Source organism: Mustela nivalis, assembly GCF_964662115.1.
Source record: "Mustela nivalis genome assembly, chromosome: 2".
Taxonomy (NCBI): domain Eukaryota; kingdom Metazoa; phylum Chordata; class Mammalia; order Carnivora; family Mustelidae; genus Mustela; species Mustela nivalis.
In genome coordinates this window covers 80,077,138-80,102,051 of record NC_139021.1, presented here as the reverse complement: position 1 = coordinate 80,102,051, position 24,914 = coordinate 80,077,138, and the positions used below count along the sequence as shown (strand labels likewise).

The window sequence follows — 24,914 nt, the reverse complement described above, 5'->3', positions numbered from 1 at the left end:
ACAAAAAGCTAAGTAATTCTCTCTTTAGGTTGTGTTTAAACAAATATCAAATGGCTGTGGTGGTCCTTTCAAGATAAAAGCTGAGGAACACTAAAAATTATAGAGTTTATCTAATATCAAAGTGTGATCAAGTTATGACCTACAGTTAAGGGACATCCCCAAAGGAAATCATCAGCAGATACAATTTTGTGGGAACAATTCTGATCTTAGTTAATTCCAAGTTGGCATTTTAAACTAAATACTTCATTACACGTTATTGTACACAGCTTTCAAAAAGTGTGGTGAAAGAAACCAAATGTGTTTCTATAGCAATACACAGTAATGAATCCAATATAGAGAAAATTGACTTTGCGTCCAGTTCAAATCAAATTATTCATTTTGAAAGTACTGATTTTTATGTGACTCTGGTGTTTTATGATTATGACTTTATAACACCATAACCCAAATAATTGAGAGTGTAAGTACAAAAGTGATACAAGAAAAAAGAGCTGGGATGAATCAGTCCTATCCAGCTGAGTTAGACACTTACATTAGAGGAATTCGTACACACTGCTTCTCAGCTTTAGAAAATATCTGAAGTTATAGCAACAACTTTGAAGTCCTCCTTTCTCGTTACTCTCCCAGTACAAAAGGGGGACAAATCTATATGACCATACATTTCATTTTAAAAATATCAGACAAGGGAAATGTCTATTCACAGAGATCCAAACATCTTCCTTACCTTTCATACTGACCGCCTTTGTTCTGAATATGATTAGCTGTGTGTTGTTCAAAGTAATATTCCTCCAAGTTAAGTAGGAGCAAGGAAAATCTAAATTTGGGAAAAGCAGAACAAAATAAAACCTCATGTTTATTTTTTTAAGCACAAGAAAGCAGAATATTTAAAGCATCTGTTCCCGAAGTGATTATTCATTAAATTATCAAATACCTATAGGTGTGTATTATATATTAGATGCTGTCCTCTATTCAGTGGGAGAAAGCAACAGACAGATTTGCCTAGCTGAGCAAAAGATACAATAAATAAAATTACTTATAGATGGACTTTTAAAATTCCTTTAAGAGAAACCCCAGATTTTATGAAATAAAACTTATTCTCGTCTGATCCAACCCTGGGGCTTTCCCACCTTTGGAGTTTTCATCCTTTGTTTCTGCTGGCTGGCCACTAGACTTCCCTACCTCCCCTTCCAGGCTGTACACCCCTCCTGGTCTAGTGTTCTGCCTCATTGTTAGTTACACTTTTCCTGCTACTTCCACAAGATCATATGCCTCTGAGTGGTAGATCTCTAGATAGTTCCCTGTAATAACAAGTCTAATGCTTTGGTATTGAACAAATAAATAAATTGAACAGAATAGGATTAAAATATAGTTCCTTTTAAAATTTAATGTGTTTTAAACTTTCTTTTTCTATTTAAAGATCTTATTTATTTATTTGACAGAAAGAGAGCACAAGCAGAAAAAGCAGCAGGCAGAGGGAGAGGGAGAAGCAGATTCCCTGCTGAGCAGGGAGTCCAGCTACTAATAAGCGGCTCTATCATAGGACCCTGGGATCATGACATGAGCTGAAGGCAGATGCTCAACAGACTGAGGCGCCCAAGTGTCTTAAACTTTTAAAAACAAAATAAAGTAGCACCTGGGTGGCTCAGTGGGTTAAAGCCTCTGCCTTCGGCTCAGGTCATGATCCCAGGGTCCTGGGATCAGCCCCGCATCGGAATCTCTGCTCAGCAGGAAGCCTGCTTCCTTCTCTCTCTCTCTGCCTGTCTCTCTGCCTACTTGTGATCTCCATCTGTCAAATAAATAAATAAAATCTTAAACACACACACACACACACACACACACACACACAACCAAAATAAGGTAATAAGAAAAGGTATTAATTCAGTTGTATGGCCACAGAAACAAGTATGTGGCAAATAACTGGAAACAAGTGTTTTCATCCAGGAAACCAGTGGCATCCAGAGTTCCAGGAAAAGCTCTCAGAGGGAGTGTGGGACTGGAATTCTGCTGTGTTAGGGACAGGGTCTCCAATAAACATAGCAGATTGAGCATGTGTGTCTATTTCTGTTACCTCCAGAAGAACCACTAAAATTTGAGTAGAAAATATTTTTTAAAAAACCACAGACTAAAGAAAATTGACGAGTCACAGAGGAAGATGAGAGCAACAAATTTGTGAGAAATAGAAAAGAGATGGGAGGAATCAGCAGCAATCAGAAATCAGAACGGCACACACCTCCAGTGGGAAGTACCTATCAGGAGAAAACCAACTTAAATCATAGGACTTCCAAAAAGTCCCCAAATCAAAGATATTAGGTACAAAGAAGCCCCATGGAGAGCAAGGCTATGGAGTAAAAAGTAGGAAGACATAACCATTCCAAGTAACAGTTTGATAGATTATTATTAGAAAACACAAAATAGCTGTAAAGACCCATGGATAGGAATATTTGAAAGAGTCAGGTGTTTATAGCATGATCCCATACTGAAGCCCAACAGAAAAGGTCTGCCCACAGTGACACAGAAATTACATATTTCACACTTAAATAAGAATGGATAACCCAAGATCACCAGCCTCTATTATGAAAGAACTAGACCAAAACAAGCAGGACACAACTTGAAGTTCTCGAGAACTTCTCTCTAGAGAACAGGAGGTCAAAAGCCTATAATAAATATCCTTACAAAGAAGAATCTATATTCATGGAATAAGAAGACATTGCTCATTACAAAGAAAGCTGAGCCAAAAGAAAAATAACTCATAAAGACTAATGACAGCAGGAACCAGCTTTACCATCCTACTAGGTAACTTTTTATTAGCCTATTTATGTCTTTAAGTCCATGAACAAGAATTAGTCACGGGCTAAAATGCCAGAGCTCAAAGTAAAAATGCTCACTATTAATACTTATTCTGAATTTCAATACAATCACAAGAGTTAGGATTGCTAGAACAATCCTTTGATGCATGGGATAATTTCCATGAAGGTTTAACTCAGAGAGATCCTTTTGAATTACCTTGACCCTTATTTTTAGGTCATGCCTTAATGACCTGAGCTGGAGCTATTTAACCCTATCTTCCCACTCCTCCTCTTAGAGAGAAGGTAAAAGAAAATAAGTATCTTTAATAAGACAATGGCATAATTTTATTTCTATGAAGCACAGGTAGCCTTCATAGACAACCAGCTCTTCCACATAATTAATAAAATAAAGTCCTATTCCTTGCAATAGCATGAGTGGGTCTAGAGGGTATTAAGCTAAGTTAAATAAATCAGAGAAAGACAAATACATATGATTTAATTCATATGTGGAATTTAAGAAACAAATGAATAAAGAAAAAAAGAGACCAAAAAAAAAAAAAAAGATTCATCTACAGAAAACTGGTGGTTTCCAGAGGACAGGTGGGTGGGGAGATGGCTGAAACAGGTGAAGGGTTTAGGAGTACGCTTGGGATGAGCACTGAGTAATGTACAGGACTGTTGAATCATTATTTTATACACTGAAACTAATATAATGCTCTATGTTAATGATACTTGAATTAAAAATAAGCTTTTTAAAAAGTAAAAAATATGCAATCCTATTATATATAATAGTATATTAATAATTTTATTTAGACATATCAATTATATATTTAAAAAATAAAAATATATTTCTATTATTATACATTATATATTACATATATAACATTACAATATATTATTATTAAGTGTCCATACTACCCAAAGTGATCTGCGGATTCAGTGGAATCCCTCTCAAAATATCAATGGCATTTAATATAGAAATAGAAAAAAAATCCTAAAATTCATATGGAATTGAATAGCTAAAATGATTAAGAAAGAAAAACAACGTTGGCAGCCTCACAGTTCCTGATTTCAAAACATATTTCAAAGCTACAGTAATCGACACAAAATCAAAATCAGCAAAAAGACAGACATATACACCAATGGAACAGAAGAGAGGTCAGAAATAACCTCACATATGCTCAAATATGAGCTCCAAGGCCACACAATAAGAAAAGGACAATCTCTTCAAAAAATGGTGCTGGGAAAACTGGATTTCCACATGCAAAAGAATGAAGTTGGGCCCTTACTTTAAGATCACATACAAAAATTAATTCAAAATGGATTAAAGACTTAAATGCAAGACTTGAAAGTATGAAACTCCAGAAGACGACTTGATGGAAAGCTTCACGACACTGTGTTTGGCAATGATTTTTTTGGACAGGACATCAAAACACAGGCAACAAAAGCAAAAATAAAAGTGACCACATCAAACTTAAAAACTTCTGTGTGGCAAAGAAAAAGATCAACAGAATGAGAAGACAGCCTAAATAATGGGAAAGAATATGAGCAGACCACATATCTGATGAGGCGTTACTACGCAGGATATATTAAAAAAAAAAAACAAACAAACCAACAACTCCTACAGCTCAACAGAAACAAAATGTAACCCAATTAAAAAATGGACCTAAGACTTGAATTGATACTTCTCCAAAGAAGATATATAAGTGGCCAAAAAGTATTTGAAAAGATACTCAATATCACTTATCACCATGAATACTCACACCAAAACTACAAGGGGGCGATCACCTCATACCTTATTAAACAAAACAAAACAAACCTGAAAATAACAAATGTTGGTGAGGATGTGGAGAAACTGGGACCCTTGCCCACTGTTGGTAGGACTGTAAAATGGTGCAACCGCTGTGGAAAACAGTACAGAGGTTCTTTCAAAAATTAAAAATACAACTACCACACAAGCCACAGGCCCACTTCTGGGTATTCATCCAAAAGAAGTGAAAACAGGATCTCAAAAGAGGTATTTGCATCACCGTGCTCAGGGCAGCATTATTTATGATAGCCAGGAGGGGGAAGCAACCTAAACGTCCATCACCGATGAATGGCTAAAGAAAATGTGGTATAGTCATATGTGGAATAGTCATATATGACTATAGTCATATAGTCATATGGTGGAATATTATCCAGCTTTAAAAAAAGAAGGAAGTCCTGGGCACCTGGGTGACTCAGTGGGTTGGTTAAAGCCTCTGCCTTCGGCTCAGGTCATGGTCCCAGGGTCCTGGGATCGAGGCCCGCATTGGGCTCTCTGCTCAGAAGGGAGCCCACTTCCTCCTCTCTCTCTCACTGCCTCTCTGCCTCCTTGTGATCTCTGTCTGTCAAATAAATAAATAAAATCTTAAAAAAAAAAAAAAAAGAAGAAGAAGGAAGTCCTGTCTCATGCTACTACACTGATGAACCATTATGCCAGTGAAATAACCTCATTGCACTGAAACAAATACTACATAATTCCACTCACATAAAGTATCTAAAGTCATCAAACTCTTACCAAGAGAAAACAGAATGGTGGCTGCTAGGAGCTGGTCCTACGGGGAAAGCAGAGCTCCTTTTCAGGGAGTTGCTTTCAGTGGGGGGAGAGCTCGTTTTGAAAGATGAGAAAGCTCTAGAGATCTGTTGCACGACAGTGTGAGTGAACATCCACAACGTTACTGTACTACACACTTAAAAGAGGCTATGACGGTAAGCCTTCGTTATGTTTTTTTATAACAATCAAAAAATATATCAACTATTGTAGAACTGGATAATGATCTTGGCAAGTAACTTATGTCCTCCTTAATTTACCAAGACACGTATTTTGTAAGAAATGTAAAATACAAGGTAAACAGACAGAACCAAATCATATTATTTGAAGTTAAAGGATTAAGAAATTTTTCAGAGTGTACATTTTCTTTCTACTGAAGTGTTACACCTGATTTAAAATTTTTGTATACACAAATTCTTACAATAAAGTTTCATGGCATTTTGCACGATGATTTTCAAACCACATTCTCAGGAGGAAAAAGGTTCTGAGAAATCCCTATTTAAAAAAAAAAAATTATTTATTTATTTGACAGACAGAGATCACAAGTAGACAGAGAGGCAGGAAGAGAGAGAGGAAGGGAAATAGGCTCCCTGCTGAGCAGAGAGCCCGATGTGGGGCTCTATCCCAGGACCCTGAGATCATGACCTGAGCCAAAGGCAGTGGCTTAACCCACTGAGCCACCCAGGCGCCTGAAAAATCACTTTTTAAATGTTTTCTTTAGGAGACTCTTGGCCCTGCCCCTGGGAACTCCTTAGCTTAATTCGTCTTGTCTTTACAGAGCTGTGGTGGGCTCTTCGGATTCCTCTTTGATAAATTTACTCATTCAGCACCTTAACTTTCCTGAAAAGATGCTGCCACATCCTCATGTCAGAAACAAGTTCACTCAAGGTGGCCCTCAGAATAACCCTGCATCTGTGCCCATACTCACCCATCACCCAACACTCTACTGATGAACAGTATTTATAATGGATCCAGAAGACTCGGCTAGTCCATCCTTTCTCTGGATTGGAGAGGTGGCGCTGTGTTGAGGAGAACTGTTATGTGCTCAGTGGGAGAAAATGGCCCAACGCCGTGGTGATGTGTGCAGGGACGGGCATGGGAAAAGCCCGAGAGCCCAGCATTTGCCACCTCTACTCTAGATCCCCTACCACTATCCTCAGGTCATACTAGACTCTAGGGACCCTACCACTTAGAGAATTGGTGTAACCAAAGTGGGCATTTTTTGTGAGCTTCTTAAAATGGCTCTGAAATAAAGACATTAAGGAAATGCTGAATGGACAAGGGTGAGAACACAGTGCTGTGACTCAACGTGAAAATGTTCCCCTCATAATACATTTGACAGGAACCTCTGAATACAGTCATTCAGACACATAGTATCCCGCCTACCTACGTTAACATTAATTTCTCCTTTCTCAATTCCACTATTAAGACATAAACAGCAACAACAACAACTGACCCTTATTCTCTGACAAAGTTGTGATGAATTAAGCTGCTGTGTTCTCCTGACTTACCAGCCAGAATTCTGTCAAGAGATTAGCATGACATGACTTTATAGTGGATTCACGCTGTAGCCTGGTGGCAACAACTTCCTCTTCTAGTGATTTATAAATAACCTGTCTGAGCTAGAGTTAGCACTGAACTGACTTATGCTCATATGTTCTTTCTCCACCTTTCCAAGCTCTTGGATCACTGAACGATTCTGTGGTCCCAAACTCAAATTCTCCCAGCAGCTTGGAGGTAGCACACATCTTAGGACCGCTCGCTGATCCTGTCATTTCCAGTCTGAAGGTCAGTATCATTAACAGAGTACAAAACCCACTTCCTCTGTTATACATCAACTTTCCACTACCGGCCTGGGCCCAAGGCAGCAAGCTGCTTTTAAATTCAACTTCAGGAAATTAAAACAAACAAACAAACAAACAAACAAACTTTTTTTAATCTGTAGCATTTTTTAAAGCCACGGCTCACTGGAGCTTCAACTTTCTTGATGCTAATTGTGCAGGTCTGTGCTTCCTCTTCATCTGTCCATGGCTGTTGTCCTTCCAGCTTTACACTTTAAAAAAAAATTATAAGCTCAGAGGAACACTACCTGTATGACCATCCTTGGTTTAACTGCTTGTCTCATTTACTATGACTCTTTGCCAAGGACCATTTGGCTTGGACGTTCTGAATTTTCAGTTTCAAAACTTAAGGGATCAATATCCATTCCAGAACTGCCCAGTAATAACAACTATCTCTTTTTTTTCCCTTGTAACTTTCATTATCTGCCTTCTAAAAAATCTACTTCTGTGTTAAGACAGAATCTAGCTTGATCCCCCTCCCGGGGCTTCAGTGACAAATAACTGGATATGGACAGCTTTTCCTGAAGGTTACCAGCACTACTACTTAATTAGTTTCTTTTTAATATTCAGAATTTTGCAAAGTTCTTAAGTTCTCTGCCTTAAAATAGATCAAAATTTCAACAAGGGAACTCAAGAAACTATAATTCTATCTCACTAGGCATTGACTAAGTAAGGTCTCTCGTCACTTTCTGTGTTGCTATTTCCTGTTTTCAATCTACATCAGGTACATACCCGCCATTTTTTATACTCACTTAGGTGGCCTGTAACAAAGGAATGCAATTATCTCTGATCCTCTTTCTAGAAAGTTCCCTAGGTTTCCCCCCTCTATTCAAAGATTCCCTGGCAGTTGTACTCCTTGACATTCAGGGCCTCACCTTCTGTCATGTCATTCCTTTTGAGCAGGTTTGTATCTTTTCAGCACTAGATTCTTTTAAAAAGATTTTATTTATTTATTTTTGAGAGACAAAGAGAGTGAGGGCGCGTGTGCATGAGCATGGGAGAGAGGCCGAGGGAGAAGCAGACTCCCCACTGAGCAGGGAGTAGGATACAGGACTCAGTGTACAGACCCTGGGATCATGACCTCAGCCAAAGGCAGACGCTTAACCTTCTGAGCCACCCAGGAGTCCCTAGATTCCAATCTTGAGTCCCCATCCTAATAAGCTTCAGTAACATCTAAGACACACACTAATCCTCTTCTGTAATAAAATGTAACTCATTTTATTATTCAAGTTATACATACTCACAGAGAGACATCTGAGTGACTGAATGTTATTTCTAGGTACGGAACTGATTGTTTTCTCATGTAAATTACTGCCTCCTCTTTCCACTGGAGTCGCATCTCATCTTCTACCTGTTGTCCTCCAGTGTAACCAATGTCACCATTTCCTCTGGCCTTGTGATCCTCTCCTTTGGGGCTAAGTTTAAAATCTACCACTTGGCCAGACTCTAGGAAATTACATTCTCCTCTGACTGTGTAAACTGTAGTTTCTTCCTGGACAAGATGATTCAGATATCGACATCCCTTTCATTGACACCATCCATAAGGCCAGTCATCTCTACTTTCAAGTCTCAACTATCTATGAGAACAAATAGCAAAAAGATCATGTATGCTTTCAAAATCTTTCAATTTACTCATCAAGAGTCATAGCCCGAGGGAGGATACGCCACGAGTCTTCTCTAAACTATGGAGAAGATAAACATGGAAGCGTAGTTCAAAGGAGCCCCCCCCCCCCAAAAAAAAGAGAGAGAGAGAGAGAGAAATGTTTAATTACTGTTATCTGGAAAGTGCTTCTCAGATGTGAATGTGTGTACAACATGCGGGGATCACATCAAAATACAGATTCTGATGGAGCACATCTGGGGTGCAGCCCAAGATTGTGCATTTTCTCTCTTTTTAAAAAAGATTTTATTGATTTGTCAGAGAGAAAGTGCACAAGCAGGGGGGGTGTCAGGATCCCCGCTGAGCAGGGAGCCCTATGCAGGGCTTGATCCCAGGACCCTGAGATCATGACCTGAGCTTAACCGACAGCCACCCAGACACCCAGATTGTGCATTTTCTAACAAGCTCCAAGGCAATGGTGAGGCTGCAGGCCCATGATGAGAATAACAAGGTTCTAACTCATATCCACATAAACCAGGCTTCCATCATTCCTCAATCATTCTAAATTTCTGAGATACCATAAAAATAAGTATTGTCCAAATATCTAAAACAGAAGCCACACATATGGTGGCCCCCAGGATGGCCTTGGATCAGATAACATCTGTTCTGGTCTTAGTTCAACTGTGACTTGGCTATTAGACTTTTAGTCTAATCACTTTATCTATTTAGGCCTCAACTATAAAACTGAAGCGAGAGAGACAAATTAGATAAACTTGAAAGTCTCTTATTAACCAGTGGATTTATAGATACACTAAATAAATCCAGGCTTACACAAATCAGCAGGAATCCCATTTCAGACATTAATGGCAGATTACATGTCCAGAACAACAATCTCACTACAGGTACAGAGCCTCTAAAATTGTTAGACAAATTACTACAATCTTTTTTTTCAAATGCTTGGCTGAGGACACGGGGAAAGTGAGGGAAAGTCACAAAAGAGAGAAGTGAGCAGGTACTGGAGCAGTCTTTTCCCCTCGGGGCTTTGTCCAACTCTGAGTACTAGAGACCCTGCATTCATAGAGCCATGTGCCCTGAGAGGATGGCGGGGGGTGGGGGGAGGAAAGGGGTGCAGGAAGCAGGGACAGAAAAAGCTACAATCCCTAGAGTTAACACCCTTGGAGTTTGGAAATAAAACCACCTACCCTCCCTTCCCTAGAGGGAGATGGTAGGCCCTGGGCTCTGGGCTGGGGGCAAAGTCAGTCTCCCTTGAGAATATGAAACCACCAGCCTGCCTTGACACACATTTGGGGCTAGAACTCACACTACTAATGTAGCCCAGTAAAACTCAAGACAAACCAGGGTGGTTTTTTTTCCTAGCATCCCAGGCCCAAATGAATGCAAACACTTTCTGGAAAAATCCAGCTGAAACCCAGGCCTGCAAGAATCCCCAAAGATAAGCTTCCAAAGAACAAGAAGCCAAAATCAAAAATCCTAAAACAAACAAGTAACAAAATTACCAAATGAGGGTCAATATAAGCAACAAACTATTCAGTTGTATCTGTAAAAGTTACAGATAATTTATTTTCTGTATCTGATCACTTCAAGAGATAAATTTAAAGAAATAGAAGGATATCAAAATATAGCAGAGATTCTTATCAAAATGGATCAGGCAGTTATAAATGACCCAAATAGAATTAGAAATTTAAAAATAATTGAAATTGAAGCAAATGAGTGATATAGACAACAAATTAGGCCACTAGAGAAAAAAAAATTTAAGTTGTAAGATGGATTTAAATAATGCAGAATGCAGCATATAAAAGTACAGATAAATGTTAAAGAGTCTTTATGAAACATAAAAGCAATATTCTAAGAGCCAAAGGCTCAGCTCCAAATTTTCTGAAACCGTTTCAGCTTTAGGAATACCAATCAGGACAGGTGAATAAAAAGAAATTTCTATAGAGACAAACAGCAAAGCACTAAAAGGAGGAGATCTTAAAAGTATCCAGAGTCCTGCTTTTAAAAGACAGAGTCCTTACAAAGAACTGTTAGACTTAAATGCAGGCTGGTCTCCCTCAGAATGGAAAGTGGCCTTCTACAAAGCTCCACAGAAAACTGCTATGCTTCCGGGTCAAGGGCAAACAGTCCCAGTCAAATGCAAGGCTTGGACCCCAATGTCTTAACTACGGCCAGAGAACATGCTGGTGGCTCTCTAAACATGAACACAGATAAACCAAGTTTTGCCCCAATCCTGCCACATCATACAGACTCAAGTTCAAGGCTTGACAGTCCCACTCAGGCCAGAGGAGAGACAAGGCCAATGCACAGCCACAGATGCCGAGCTGGACATGGTGAGCCAAGGTTCCATCACAGCATAGCTCTAGGCATCTTGGCTCCTGGGCACTCGATGAGATACAGGATTCTCCTGGAGTCTGAAGCATGACCCTGTCAGGTAGCTAAGAGTTGCACCATGGAGGGCAGAGCACACCTGTTGTTGACCTTTTCTCGGAGTTTTCAAGTTGGGTTTTCTCCCACCAACAACTGCTCCAACACGTTGGGTGCATATTCCCTGGCTAACTGTCTTCATTTGCACAATATTCAAAATGCTGAGAAAATTATAGTTGACCCTTGAACAACATGGGTTCGAACTGTGCTGATCCACTTATATGTGGATTTTTTTCCTAATAAATACAGTACTGTAAATGTATTTTGTCTTCCTTATGATTTTCTTAATAACATTTTCTTTCCTCCAGCTTACTTTAAAAATACAGTATGTAGTACACATAGCATACAAAATATATGTTAATTGGTTGTTTGTTATTGGAAGGCTTCCAGTAAACAGCAGGCTACTAGTAGTTAAGTTTTGGAGAAGTCAAAATTTATACACAGATTTCTGGCTGCACAGGGACTGGCTCCCCAACCCCCATGTTGTTCAAGGGCCAAAAATATATATCTAGGAAAACTGATCACCAAAACAAGAACATAAGCACATGTTCAAACAGACAAAAACAGTTTATGACCATTAAGGGAACCTCTAAAAGATATTCTTCAGGAAAGAGAAAATAATTCCACAGAGAACATATGATTGTCAAGAAGGAATGCTGAACTAAGATAATGGTAAATATGCATGTAAAAATATATTAACTAGATAATTGCTATGTTTAATTTATAGGTTTAAAAATCTAGATTTTAAATCTAGATAGAAAATACTAGACAACAGAGACTATAATTTAGGATGGGACAACAGGCATTACTCCAAGGTCCTTATATTGTTAGGGAGGAGGGTTATGAGAATGATTAGTTTCAGATCTTAAGCTAAATATAATGTTAAAATTTCTAGGTAAGCTCTAGAAAAACAGAAACAGAACACACAGGTACCATAATCTCCAGGTAAAAGGAGCAAGGGGGTCTTAATCTAAAATAAGGAAAAAATAAGACAAAACTAAAGAACAAAATTTAAAAATCCGAATATATCTGTAATATAATAAATATAAATGGACTAAAATTAATCTGTCAAGACAAAAATTATGGGAAATGAATTATTAAGATATCCCACTATTATATTAGCCTATTAATAAGAAATATACCTAAAACTTAAGGATACAGAAAAATTGGAAAGCAAAAAAATGAAAATTCCATATAATACAAATACCCCAAAGAAAACTGATATAGTTATATTAATATCGGACAAAACAGAAGAAAAAAATCATTACAAGAAGAGGTCATTGTATATCAACAAAAGATTCAATTTTTTTAGAAGACAGCAATTTTAAATTTACCTAGACTTAATAACATCCTCTGAAAATATGTATAGCAAAAATTGATAGAAATATAAGTCAAAGTTTGCATCATGAAGAAACTTCCAATTACTGATAAGTCAATCAGAAAAAAATTCATTAAAAATGAAATATCTAAAGGGTGCCTGGGTGGCTCAGTGGGTTAAGCCTCTGCCTTCGGCTCAGGTCATGATCCCAGGACCCTGGGATCGAGAGCCCTGAATCTGGCTCTCTGCTCAGCGGGGAGCCTGCTTCCCCCTCTCTCTCTGCCTGCCTCTCTGCCTGCTTGTCATCTCTGTCTGTCAAATAAACAAATAAAATCTTTTAAAAAAAGAAAAAAGAAAAAAACAAGTAATGAATTCATTAAGTGACCATACCCAACTTTATATCACATTAAAAAAAATTTTAATGAAAATCATAGAGCAAACCCATTCAAATTTTATGGTTGTTTTCTTGTGTCTTCTTCTTCTTCTTTTTTTTAAAGATTATTTATTTATTTATTTGACAGAGATCATAAGTAGGCAGAGAGACAGGAAGAGAGAGAGAGAGAAGCAGGCTCCCTGCTGAACAGAGAGCCCGATGCGTGGCCCAATTCCAGGACCCTGGGATCATGACCTGAGCCGAAGGCAGAGGCTTTAACCCACTGAGCCACTCAGGCACCCCTTCTTGTGTCTTCTTAAATGGTAACCATTTTGGAAGAAGCTATTTTTAGGCAGCCATAAGGGCATAAGGTGAAGGACTAGTAATGTAGTTTGAGTAAATACAGTGTAAATTCTAAGTTAATCAAAATATCTGCAACATTTATTTCTCCTCCCACAATTTTTTTTTGTTTTTTATTTTTTATGTGAGAAAAATAAACCCTACTTCTGAGTCAAAGTTTGGTAGATTTCCTTCAACCCTTCAGCATTCCTGACTAACTGTGGCTCTACAGTTTATTTCCATTTTCAAACCCTGGCATATCTCAATGAGATATTACAAGAACAGGACGGTCAGTCTTAGAAATAAGAGAATAAACAGGAGGATAGCAAAGCACTTTTCCCTCTCAACCAGTACTTATAGTATAATAAATAAAAAATAACATATTAAGCAGAAGATATTTAATATCAGCCAAGAAACTTAATATAAGCGTAACCAAGAGAATATATACACATGGAATGTTTGAAAACAAAGTTGAATTCTATCAAGTGCCTGTAAAACTATTAAGGAAATATGTGTGCTCAATATATAATTCGTGATTACTAATGTTTTATCCTGGGATGACAGCTTACAAGCTACACCTAAGTAATTTGTTGTACAATATTATAAAGAGAAAAAGCTGACTCTCCCCCAGTAGGAGCATGCCTCAACTCTCTAAATTTCTAGTCATCCAAGAAAAAACAACCATTCTTCCATCACACCACTTCTAAATGTAAAGATAAAAAATATCTAACTATTAGCCCACTTCTAAATCTTAAAATAGAAATATCTTAAATAGCAGCCGTTTCTAAAATATCCTTATCTGCCAATGTTTATTTCCTTCTCTACATGTTTGTTATTCCCAACAATTCAAAAGAAAGCTATGTGAATTGTCTTTTGAAATTTTTTTCCATTTACCTTCATTAACACCTACACAATGAATTTTTAAAAACCAGTAAAATTAATATAGTTCTGGCATCTGTATCTTAACCGGGATACTAGTGTACTTAACCTGAATGACTAAGTATCTTTTGTTTTCTAATACCAAACAATACAAAGCATTTCTTTAGAAACATTCCTAGTAAGTGGCACCACTGTACAGTTGTTTAAGCCAGAAACCTGAGAGGACTACCATGTTGAGCAAATGAAAATACAAGATGCCTCGTGAAATCTGAATTTCAGATAAGCTACAAAAAATTCAATATAAGTGTACCAAATATTGCATGGTACATACTTACATGAAAATATTTTTCACTATTCATCTGAAATTCAAATTTAACTGGGCATTCTGTATTTTACCTGACAGCTCTAGCTGGGATTCTTTCTCTGTTACCTTTTATATGAAATCTACCACTCCAAGACCTGTTCACTCTACCTCCCCAAAATATCAAAAACCCATCCACTTTTCTTCATTTCTTCTGCCCCCATCTGGGTCTAAGCCACCAATCCAAGAAACTCCCAACCGGTCTCTCTGCTTCTACCTTTGTAGAAATCCTGCTTACTCTAAATGCAGTAGCATCAGTTTAATACTAAAAGAAATAAAGGCTAACTTCAGGTTTCTCATTTCCTGGGGTCATTATCTGGTAGTGGTAGAACTCTAAAATCTCATAAGCAGCATGAGAGGAAGACCAATGAACTCACAACTCTGAATAAGTGAGGCCTTTTGCTGGGTCAGCCCTGAAGCAGTCCCAGAGAAAGTAACAGTTCTGATGGGTATGCCTGTGCCAATGACCTTTATCAATTCTTGTGCTAATTGGTGTTTATTGCCTCAAAGGGATGACCCAGGAAAAATCTGTGTGGAAACAAAGTCGGTTTAAAATATTTCTCTCTTTCAGAGTGCATTCTAAGGTTTATAGGGACAGCATGGTTCCAACCCACACCTAATTGTGAGACAGAGTCCTTTCACCCAACTAGTATTCTGTAGAAACCTTTTGGGTAGAAGTCTGCTCCTCAGCCTAAGGTTGCAAAGCTAGGGAGCCGAGAGTTAAAAAATTGGAGCAGTCAGCAAAGAGGATTCAAATATATCGAAGCTATGCGACACCAACTTCTTCAGATTACTGATGCTCAGGAATATTGGCTGCCTGCTGACGGATGAATAAATGTTTTGGTTTTGAGAGCTACAGTTATCGCAGTGCGCTGCTAGCCTGTCACACTGTCTGACCAATAGATACACACAAAGCAGATTATACACTGAAACCCAAGAGCAGACTTTAAGATTTGTGTGACATTGCCGAGCTATATAAACCAACCAAATTAAACAAAAATGACAGCTATGGAATTAACTGGCAGATCTAAAGAAAACAGGTTTCTCTTTATATCAAAGGGGCCACAGAATGGTTACAAATGACTCTTTGATCACAGAACACGATGGCAATTCAAGTGTTTCTAAGTTCTTACGATGCAAATTTGCACATCCATCTACTTAATACAGAATACCCCCAATTCTTAATGTTGTTGGTACAGAACAAAGAAACTCTCCTCGAGGTCCTTCCACAAAAACAGGCACTATAAATGAAGTCAGAAGAGCCTCCACGAGTGTGAGGTACTTTATTTAGGGTCTAGTTATTATTTAGCATTAAAAGTAAGTCTTTCTGTGGATAAAACCTAATCATAAAACCAAAACGTTCTCAGAAGCCATATCCAAGATATGCTTTTTTGATACCTCTTATCCACTTCTCTACAGTGAAGAATAAAATCTTAAACTATGGATCTCCTGGCCAGGCCAGTAACAGGGATTAGAAAAGGATAAGAATGTTTGGACGAAACGGGTCAAGTCAATACCTATAAAATAAGTGTGGATGCTGCAAGAGCACACAGACCTTCAAGCCTACACCTGTATTTCCACATATAATCGGCTTTGTTGGTGTCCACTGCAGGCAGCCAAAGGCAGGCTGCCCCAAAACGTGCCCCTCTAGCATATTTTTTGGAATAAAAGTTACTTAAGAAATAGCCAGTACAAGGTCACTCAGACTCTCCTCTGTTCCCTTGAAAGCAGGAAACAAATCTCCCTGTACTAAGAAGTAAAAAGACATCTTTACACCCGAGATAGGGACTTAGAAGCGAAGAAAGCTGCAGAAACAAACCTTCTTACTATTTTTTTTTTTCTAATCTACGACCTCAGCCTAAATTCTGCTTAGAATTCCTAATTAAAGCTCCCAAACATCTGTTTTCTGTACCCTGTCAATGTCTCACAAATGTATTGTCTCTTTGTCTAAAATAGATAAATACTATTTGCCTTGGTCATTTCTTTAGGCCTCTATTTTAATATTGGGCCTCTGCATACATGTAATAAAACTTTGGCTTTCTTCTCCTGTTAATCTGTTTTATATATATTTCATTTAGTCCACCTGGAAGACCTTCCAAGGTAAAGATTTTTTTCCTTCCCTACACCATCCATCACACAACAAGGTGACAGGCTAGCAGCACTCCTGGGTAACTTGCTCTGCAATCAAAATAACTGTAAAGCGATTCATTCCCAGTTCCTTTTGGCACCTGGGACCACAGACCCAAAAATCAGCCAAGTTATTTCATTCACCAGAAATACACTTAGAGCAGAAGTGGGTTTGTGTGTGTGTGTGTGTGTGTTGTTTTGTTTTGTTTTTACAAACGATTTCCTTTGGAGGCTGAGGATCAGAAACTAAAACGGTGCTGCTCTGAGATCATCTGAGCTTGGGCTCGTCCTGGGACCCCAAATCCTTACTGGTCCCCTTACTGGGATCTGGGGATAATGACTATTGTGCCTCACGGAGCGTTCGAATGCAAAGCCTTCAAATACACTTAAATACAATGAGGCCCATTGCTCGGCAGAACAAGTTTGTGAGGTCGCTCTTGGCTTTTCTCAGGGGAAGGAAGGCCTTTCTGGCCAACCTCGCGGCCCAGCCGGGCAGGGAGCTGGGCAGGCCTCGGCCTTCCGTCCCAAGAAGTTGGCAGAAAAAGGCGCAGGGAAGCGAGGCATCCGCGTCGTCCCCGGTGCGGGCGGGGTGGTCGGTGCCCGCACGGTGCGGCCCGGGCGGAACAACGCTGTGGCTCCCACGCGGTGCGGGGACCCGGCGCCGGTGACCCGGGGTCCAAGGGAGGCCGCCGGCCCGCGCACCGCCAGCCGCTCCCCTCCAGAGAACGCCGGGCTCGCGCTCGGGCCGGACGCCCGCGGGGGAGTCCACGCCGGGACGCGCGGCCTCTTCCGGGTGAGCCGGGCCGCAGGAGCCGGACCAGCGTCGCTCCGCCCGGGCTCGGCTTGCGTCCGACCCGGCCCGGACGCTGCCCCGACCCTGCCCCGGCTCCCGGGCTCCGGCCGCGACCCCCGCCCGGGCGCCCAGCACGCCCCGGGCCTCGGCCTTTGTGCCGGGGCCCCCACACCGGGGCCGGGCGCTCGGACCCCCGCCGGCAGCCCCGCTCCCGCCCCCGAGCAGGTCCCCGGCCCCGACCCCGCTCCCGCCCTCCCCGCCTCCGCCCGCGGGTCCCGGGCAGGCGCTCACCGCTCCTTGGAGTAGAGCTGCAGCTGCTGCTCCCGCCGCTTCTTCCGGATAAACGCCATGGAGGGAGGGCAGCGCGGGGACGCACGGCTCGGGCGCCGCTGTCGTCCGCGAGGAGTCAGGGACGCGGCTGGGGGGCGGGTCCGGTGAGCCGGCCTGCGAGGTCCCGGCCGGGAGGGGAGCGCGGGCCCGGGCCTGGCTTCGCGTGCGGTGGCGGCGCTGGGCGCCCCACAGCCCGACCGCCCGACGCTGCGCCCCAGGGCCCGCGGCGTCCCGGCCGCGCTCAGCGGAGCATGTTCGCGCGGGGACTCCGGCGGCGCCGTGACTCAGGCCGGAGGAGGGGCGCTCGCTGACCCCGAGGCACTCGGGCCCCCGGGGGCCGGGGAAGGGCCGGGGCCAGCCAGCGGTCTGTCCTTGCACGGCGAGCGTTCCCTTTTCGCCACCCGCGGCACCGCGGCGTTTGCACTGTTGTACGCACGGAGACAGATGCTTGCCCATGAGCTACCCCGCTCTGCTGGCTGCGGGGACTCGAAATAACTGTTTGGGCTCTCGATCTCTTGTAGCTGAAATACTCGGTCGCATGACTTTTTTTTCGCTTTTCCTAACAGCTTTCTAGAGATAGAACTCATGTGCCAAGCAATTCACTCATTACAGTGTACCATTCGGTGGCTTTTAGTATAGTCACCCCTCACTCCCAATAGCTCCCCCAATACCCTTCAGTTATCACCCTCACGCTCCTAGCAAGCACTGATGAACTTTTCTGTGTCTATGAATTTACCTATTCCTGACATATCACGCAAATGCAATCATACCTTATGTAGCCTTTTGTGCCTGGCATCTTTCATTTAGCATAACTTTTTCAGATTCATTCATGTATCTGTACTTCATTCTTATTGCTGGAGAGTAGTCTAGTATGTGGATATACCACATGTTGTTAATTCATTCATCATTCGGCTATTATGAATCATGCTGCAAAAGAAATTGTATATGTTTTTGCATGGACAGATGTTTTCATGTCTACTGATTACATACCTAGGAGAGTCATGTGATAACTCTGTATTGAAATGTTTGGGAAACTGCCAAACTGTTTCCCAAAGTGGCTGCACCATTTCCACCAGCAGTATATAAGGGTTCCCAATTTCTTCAGTTGCCAACACTTGTTATTTTCTGATTTCTCCATTATAGCTATACTAGTGGGCATGAGTAGTATCTCATTGTGGTTATGACTTTAATATATCCTGAGTCCGAGCCTGTGGTTGTAAAGGGATTCTCGAATAACAGACTTCTAAATTGTATATATGCTGACCCATCTAATATTGTCTTACAGATCAGGTTCTGCAGAATTCGATTTTTTAAAAAGATTTTATTTATTTATTTGGCAGACAGAGATCACAAGTAGGCAGAGAGGCAGGCAGGGCGCGGGGGGGGGGGGGGTGCTGGGGAGACAGGCTCCCTGCTGAGCAGAGAGCCCAATGCAGGGCTAGATCGACCCCAGGACCCTGGGATCATGACCTGAGCTGAAGGCATGGGCTTTAACCCACTGAGCCACCCAGCCAGCCCCAGAATCTAATTTTTAAAAGCTTCAAGTAAATGTGTATATCTACTGGATAGAACATGGCAGGACTCTGAAGAGAGAAGGGAGAACCAAGACTAAAAGCCAGGGATAGATCTTACTGAGCTTCATCCCAGCAGCATTGGGAAAATGAAATGCATGAAGTGGGCACCCACGACAACCATTCTGGCATGAGTGAAGGTGAATGGATACCTGTAAGTTGGATTGAGTCCTTTCCATGTGCCCAGGTGCTGTGCAGAACCTGTAACTGTAAAAACATGTCAGAGATATTAGCCCAGTGCACTGACTGGAAATTGTGGCTAATTGGGGAATCCAGAAAAATACATGAACAGATACACAATGAAACAGGATAATAAAAGTTGCACAGAGGCACAACATGATGTCTTTCTATATGAGAAGTACTATAATAAGTATGAATTCAGAAGAGAGCCATCACTTTGGCTGGAATAAGGCAAGAAAACAGCATGCAGGTTTTCTCCTCTTGTCATTTTAAAAGATTCTATTTATTTTCGAGAGGGATAGCATAAACGGCGGAGGGGGTGAGGGAAAGGGAGAAGTAGGCTCCCTGTTGAGCAGGGATCCTGACACAGGACTTGATCCCAGGACCCTGGGATCATGGCCTGAGCCAAAGGCAGATGCTTCGTTGACTGAGTCACCCAGGCAGTTTAAGCTTTTCTCCTTTTAAACAATAAAGGGTCATGTGATTCTGCTAGGTGGAGAGTGACAATTTTTTCTTGACCAAACTTGAGCCAGGCCTCTCTGAGCTTTCTCGGCTGGGCCTCAACTGTGTCCTATAAAAACTACAAACTCCCAGCAAAAATGATTTTGTCCACACTCCCCGCCACCACCACATTAAAATACTTAAACCAACACTAACATAGTTTCTAACAGCTCAAGGCCTCATTCCTGGGATGAGCCTAGCCTCCTTGTAAGGTCCCTGTCTGAGAAAGCTCAAGGCTGCCAAAAGAATTTACTGTTTGTAACACTTCACATAAGCCCTGGACTGCTGTTTTTTGGAACATTTACTAAAAAGGGCTTACAGTTGTAAATTCTTTCTCTGTACCTTTGAGGTAGACATATGTGTACCTTCTACAACTCAGGAGTGCCTTCTCAAGGACTTGAAAGCCATTCCTTTGAAATGTAGTCATCAGGAAGGATCGGCTTCCATCTCCCAGTCCCCAAAGATAATTGCCGGCTAGAAGGTAGAGATACAGCGTCTACACTGAATAACCCTTTGTAATTTTTCACTTCCCTGGTTTTTATCTTTGACAAGAGGAGGGGCAGAAACGTACTCAAAGAGATTATTTTGAACAATAGCTCAGAAGAGAGATGTTTCTGCTGTCACAGAGTTTGTGTTTGGGAGAATTAAGACGGAACTGAGGTGGGACTCTCCTCAGCATTCCCACACCTCCCCCTGCCACTGAATCATCCATTACCTTCATTACTGCTATTTTGAGGTAAATTTGCTCCTACAAAAGGCAACTTTTCAACAATTTTCAACAATTTGTGAAATTGTTCTTCCTTTTCAACAGTTTAGCCTTTGTAATTATGCTTTGTCTCTTCTCCCTTTCTCTCTCTTGCTTTGTCTATTTTCCCTCACTTTTGAATCATCCCAACCAAATATAAATATACTTTTCAAAAAATGTTCCTTTAACTCCCTCCAGCTCCCCCATTCTTAGCAAACCTTTGTGAGACATCTGTCCATACATGTTGTCTTCATTTCCTCTCCTTCAAGCCATCCCAGCTGGGCTTCTGTTTCCACCGCTTGACCAGGGTGTTGTCAAGTCACAGCCTTCACTGGTCACTTTTCTACTTTCAACTCCCCTGAACTCTCAGCAGAACTCAGCATCCTTGAATGTTGGATTCAACAGAGATCTTTGCTAGGAGCCCTTCCCTCCATGACTTCCAAGATCCCACAGTTTCATTGTTTATCTCTTACCTTGCTTCTTCCATTTTCTCAGTATCCTTGGTTGGTTTCTCTTCTGCCTAACTTCATAACATTGATTCTCTGCATTCACTGTACAGGTCATTCCAACCAGTGCCATGACTGGATGGGGTAAGGGCAGTAGGAACCAGTGCAAAGTCTTAGGTCTAGGTGTGTGTGAATTAAATTGAGTACCAAATTTCCAAGGCTCTACCATGTGAATATTGACCACGGAAGACATGAGGGAAAATTTCAGGAGATGCAGCACAGTAAACGACTTCCGTGAAGGATGAGTGAAAGATTACTTTGAAATGTGTGTCCCTCAGGAAATGGAAGTTTGGGACAGAACAGTGGACTTCCAATAAGACCAAGTAAAGCCCTAAGGCCATCTTATCTTGATCTTCAGTTGCTTACAACTATTGTTTGAGGTGATACCGCACACCTCAAATGAAGGTGATTTTGCATCCCAGGAAATATGGCGAAGCTCTGGGAGAGACCTCATCTCTCTATCCCTTCCCCCACTATCATCCTCATAAAACTCAGAAACAGTTCGGAGTTTCTTTGGAAACAGTTTCCATTCAGAGCTATTTTGCAATCACAAAACACATTTTTGAACTCTGCGTAATATTTTTATTTTACAGACTCTAAAAATTTCAAAGAGCTTTGTACTAAACAAAGTACTTTGTACTCAATAATAACAACTACAAAACATTGGTGTTTTTTTTTTAATTATGTTTGGGGGACGCCTGGGTGGCTCAGTTGGTTGAGCGGCTGCCTTCACCTTGGGTCATGATCCCAGCATCCTGGGATGGAGTCCCACATCAGGCTCCTTGCTCAGTGGGGAGCCTGCTTCTCCCTCTGCCTCTGCCTGCCACTCTGTCTGCTTGTGCTCACTCTCTCTGACAAATAAATAAATAAAATCTTTTTTTTTTAAAGATTTTATTTATTTATTTGACAGAGAGAGATTACATGTAGGCAGAGAGGCAGGCAGAGAGAGAGAGGAGGAAGCAGGCTCCCCGCTGAGCAGAGAGCCCGATGCGGGACTCGATCCCAGAACTCTGGGATCATGACCCGAGCTGAAGGCAGCGGCTCAACCCATTGAGCCACCCAGGTGCCCCATAAATAAAATCTTTTTAAAAAAATAAAAAATAAAATAAAATTATGTTTGGCTGCAGATAAAGATTTGTACATTTATGTAACTCCCATTTGCAAGGAATCCATCATCAGCGTAAACAAAAACATTGTCCTTATCTATAAAATAAATAGATTTCACTAATGCATATTTCTGAAGAATGTCTGCTTGAGTTATTTTTTTAAAAAAACTTATGAAGGCATATATATTTAATTATCACTCCTTCTTAAGTTAGAAGTGGTCACATACTTTTTTTACCCAGACAAAATGGCCAATCATCATTCTTTTTTAAGATTTTTTTAAATTTATTTTTTTATTTTCAGCATAACAGTATTTATTATTTTTGCACCATACCCAGTGCTCCATGCAATCCGTGCCCTCTCTAATACCCACCACCTGGTTCCCCCAACCTCCCACCCCCCCGCCCCTTCAAAACCCTCAGATTGTTTTTCAGAGTCCATAGTCTCTCATTTCACCTCCCCTTCAAATTTCCCCCAACTCCCTTTTCCTCTCTAACTCCCCATGTCCTCCATGCTATTTGTTATGCTCCACAAATAAGTGAAACCATATGATAATTGACTCTCTCTGCTTGACTTATTTCACTCAGCAGAATCTCTTCGAGTCCCGTCCATGTTGCTACAAAAGTTGGGTATTCGTCCTTTCTGATGGAGGCATAATGCTCCATAGTGTATATGGACCACATCTTCCTTATCCATTCGTCCGTTGAAGGGCATCTTGGTTGTTTCCACAGTTTGGCGACCGTGGCCATTGCTGCTATAAACATTGGGGTTCAGATGGCCCTTCTTTTCACTACATCTGTATCTTTGGGGTAAATACCCGGGAGTGCAATTGCAGGGTCATAGGGAAGTTCTATTTTTAATTTCTTGAGGAATTTCCACACTGTTCTCCAAAGAGGCTGCACCAACTTGCATTCCCTCCAACAGTGTAAGAGGGTTTCCCTTTCTCCACATCCCCTTCAACACATGTTGTTTCCTGTCTTGCTAATTTTGGCCATTCTAACTGGTGTAAGGTGATATCTATCTATGAAAGACCCACAGCAAATATCATCCTCAATGGGAAAAAGTTTGCAGCCTTCCCGTTGAGATCAGGAACACGACAAGGATGCCCACTCTCACCACTCTTGTTCAACATAGTATTAGAAGTCCTAGCAATAGTAATCAGACAACAGAAATAGAAGGTATCCAAATTGGTAATGAAGAAGTCTCTCTTTGCAGATGACATGATTCTTTATATGGAAAACCCCAAAAGACTCCACCCCCAAACTATTAGAACTCATACAACAATTCAACAACGTGGCAGGATACAAAGTCAATGTACAGAAATCAGTGGCTTTCTTATACACTAACAATGAAAATAAAGAAAGGGAAATTAGAGAATCGATTCCATTTACTATAGCACCAAGAACCATAAGATACCTGGGAATAAACCTAACCAAACAGGTAAAGGATCTATACTCGAGGAACTACAGAACACTCCTGAAAGCAATTGAAGAAGACACAAAAGGATGGAAGACCATTCCATGCTCTTGGATCGGAAGAATAAACATTGTTAAAATGTCTATACTGCCTAGAGCAATCTATACTTTTAATGCCATTCTGATCAAAATTCCACCGGTATTCTTCAAAGAGCTGGAGCAAATAATCCTAAAATTTGTATGGAATCAGAAGAGACCCCGAATCGCTAAGGAAATGTTGAAAAACAAAAATAAAACGGCGGGGGGGCATCACGTAACCTGATTTCAAGCTTTATTACAAAGTTGTGATCACCAAGACAGCATGGTACTGGCATAAAAACAGACACATAGACCAGTGGAACAGAGTAGAGAGCCTAGATATAGACCCTCAACTCTATGGTCAAATAATCTTCGGCAAAACAGGAAAAAATAAATAGTGGAAAAAAGACAGTCTCTTCAATAAATGGTGCTGGGAAAACTGGGCAGCTCTATGTAGAAGAATGAAACTCGACCATTCTCTTACACCATATACAAAGATAAACTCAAAATGGATAAAAGACCTCAACATGAGACAAGAATCCATCGGAATCCTAGAGGAGAACATAGGCAGTAACCTCTTCGATATCAGCCACAGCAACTTCTTTCAAGATATGTCTCCAAAGGCAAAGGAAACAAAAGCGAAAATGAACTTTTGGGACTTCATCAAAATCAAAAGCTTCTGCACAGCAAAAGAAACAGTCAAGAAAACAAAGAGGGAACCCACGGAATGGGAGAAGAGATATTTGCAAATGACAGTACAGACAAAAGGTTGATATCCAGGATCTATAAAGAACTCCTCAAACTCAACACACACAAAACAGACAATCATATCAAAAAATGGGCAGAAGATATAAACAGACACTTCTCCAATGAAGACATACAAATGGCTATCAACACATGAAAAAATGTTCATCATCACTAACCATCAGGGAGATTCAAATTAAGATTTTATTTATTTATTTATTTGACAGAGAAAGAACACAAGCAGGGGGAACAGCAGGGAGAGGGAGAAGCAGGCTCCCCTCTGAGCAAGGAGCTGATGCGGGCTTGATC

At 41.0% G+C, this 24,914-nt stretch overlaps 1 protein-coding gene across 3 annotated transcripts in view; it reads right to left on the bottom strand.

Annotated features, from left to right (window-relative positions):
- NSMAF (neutral sphingomyelinase activation associated factor) overlaps window positions 1–18,253 on the bottom strand; it is a 58,711-nt gene extending 40,458 nt beyond the window's left edge. Inside the window, exons 1-2 of one of the 3 annotated variants that reach the window (XM_082720313.1) lie at window positions 17,723–18,253; window positions 722–811 (exon numbers count right to left, since the gene is read on the bottom strand). In XM_082720313.1, coding sequence (XP_082576439.1) covers window positions 722–811; window positions 17,723–17,781 — 149 coding nt within the window. In that variant the 5' untranslated portion in view covers window positions 17,782–18,253. The remainder of the gene's footprint in view (window positions 1–721; window positions 812–17,722) is intronic. The other 2 variants (XM_082720312.1, XM_082720314.1) reach the window with 2 other exon arrangements.
- Between the last annotated feature and the right edge of the window lie 6,661 nt (window positions 18,254–24,914).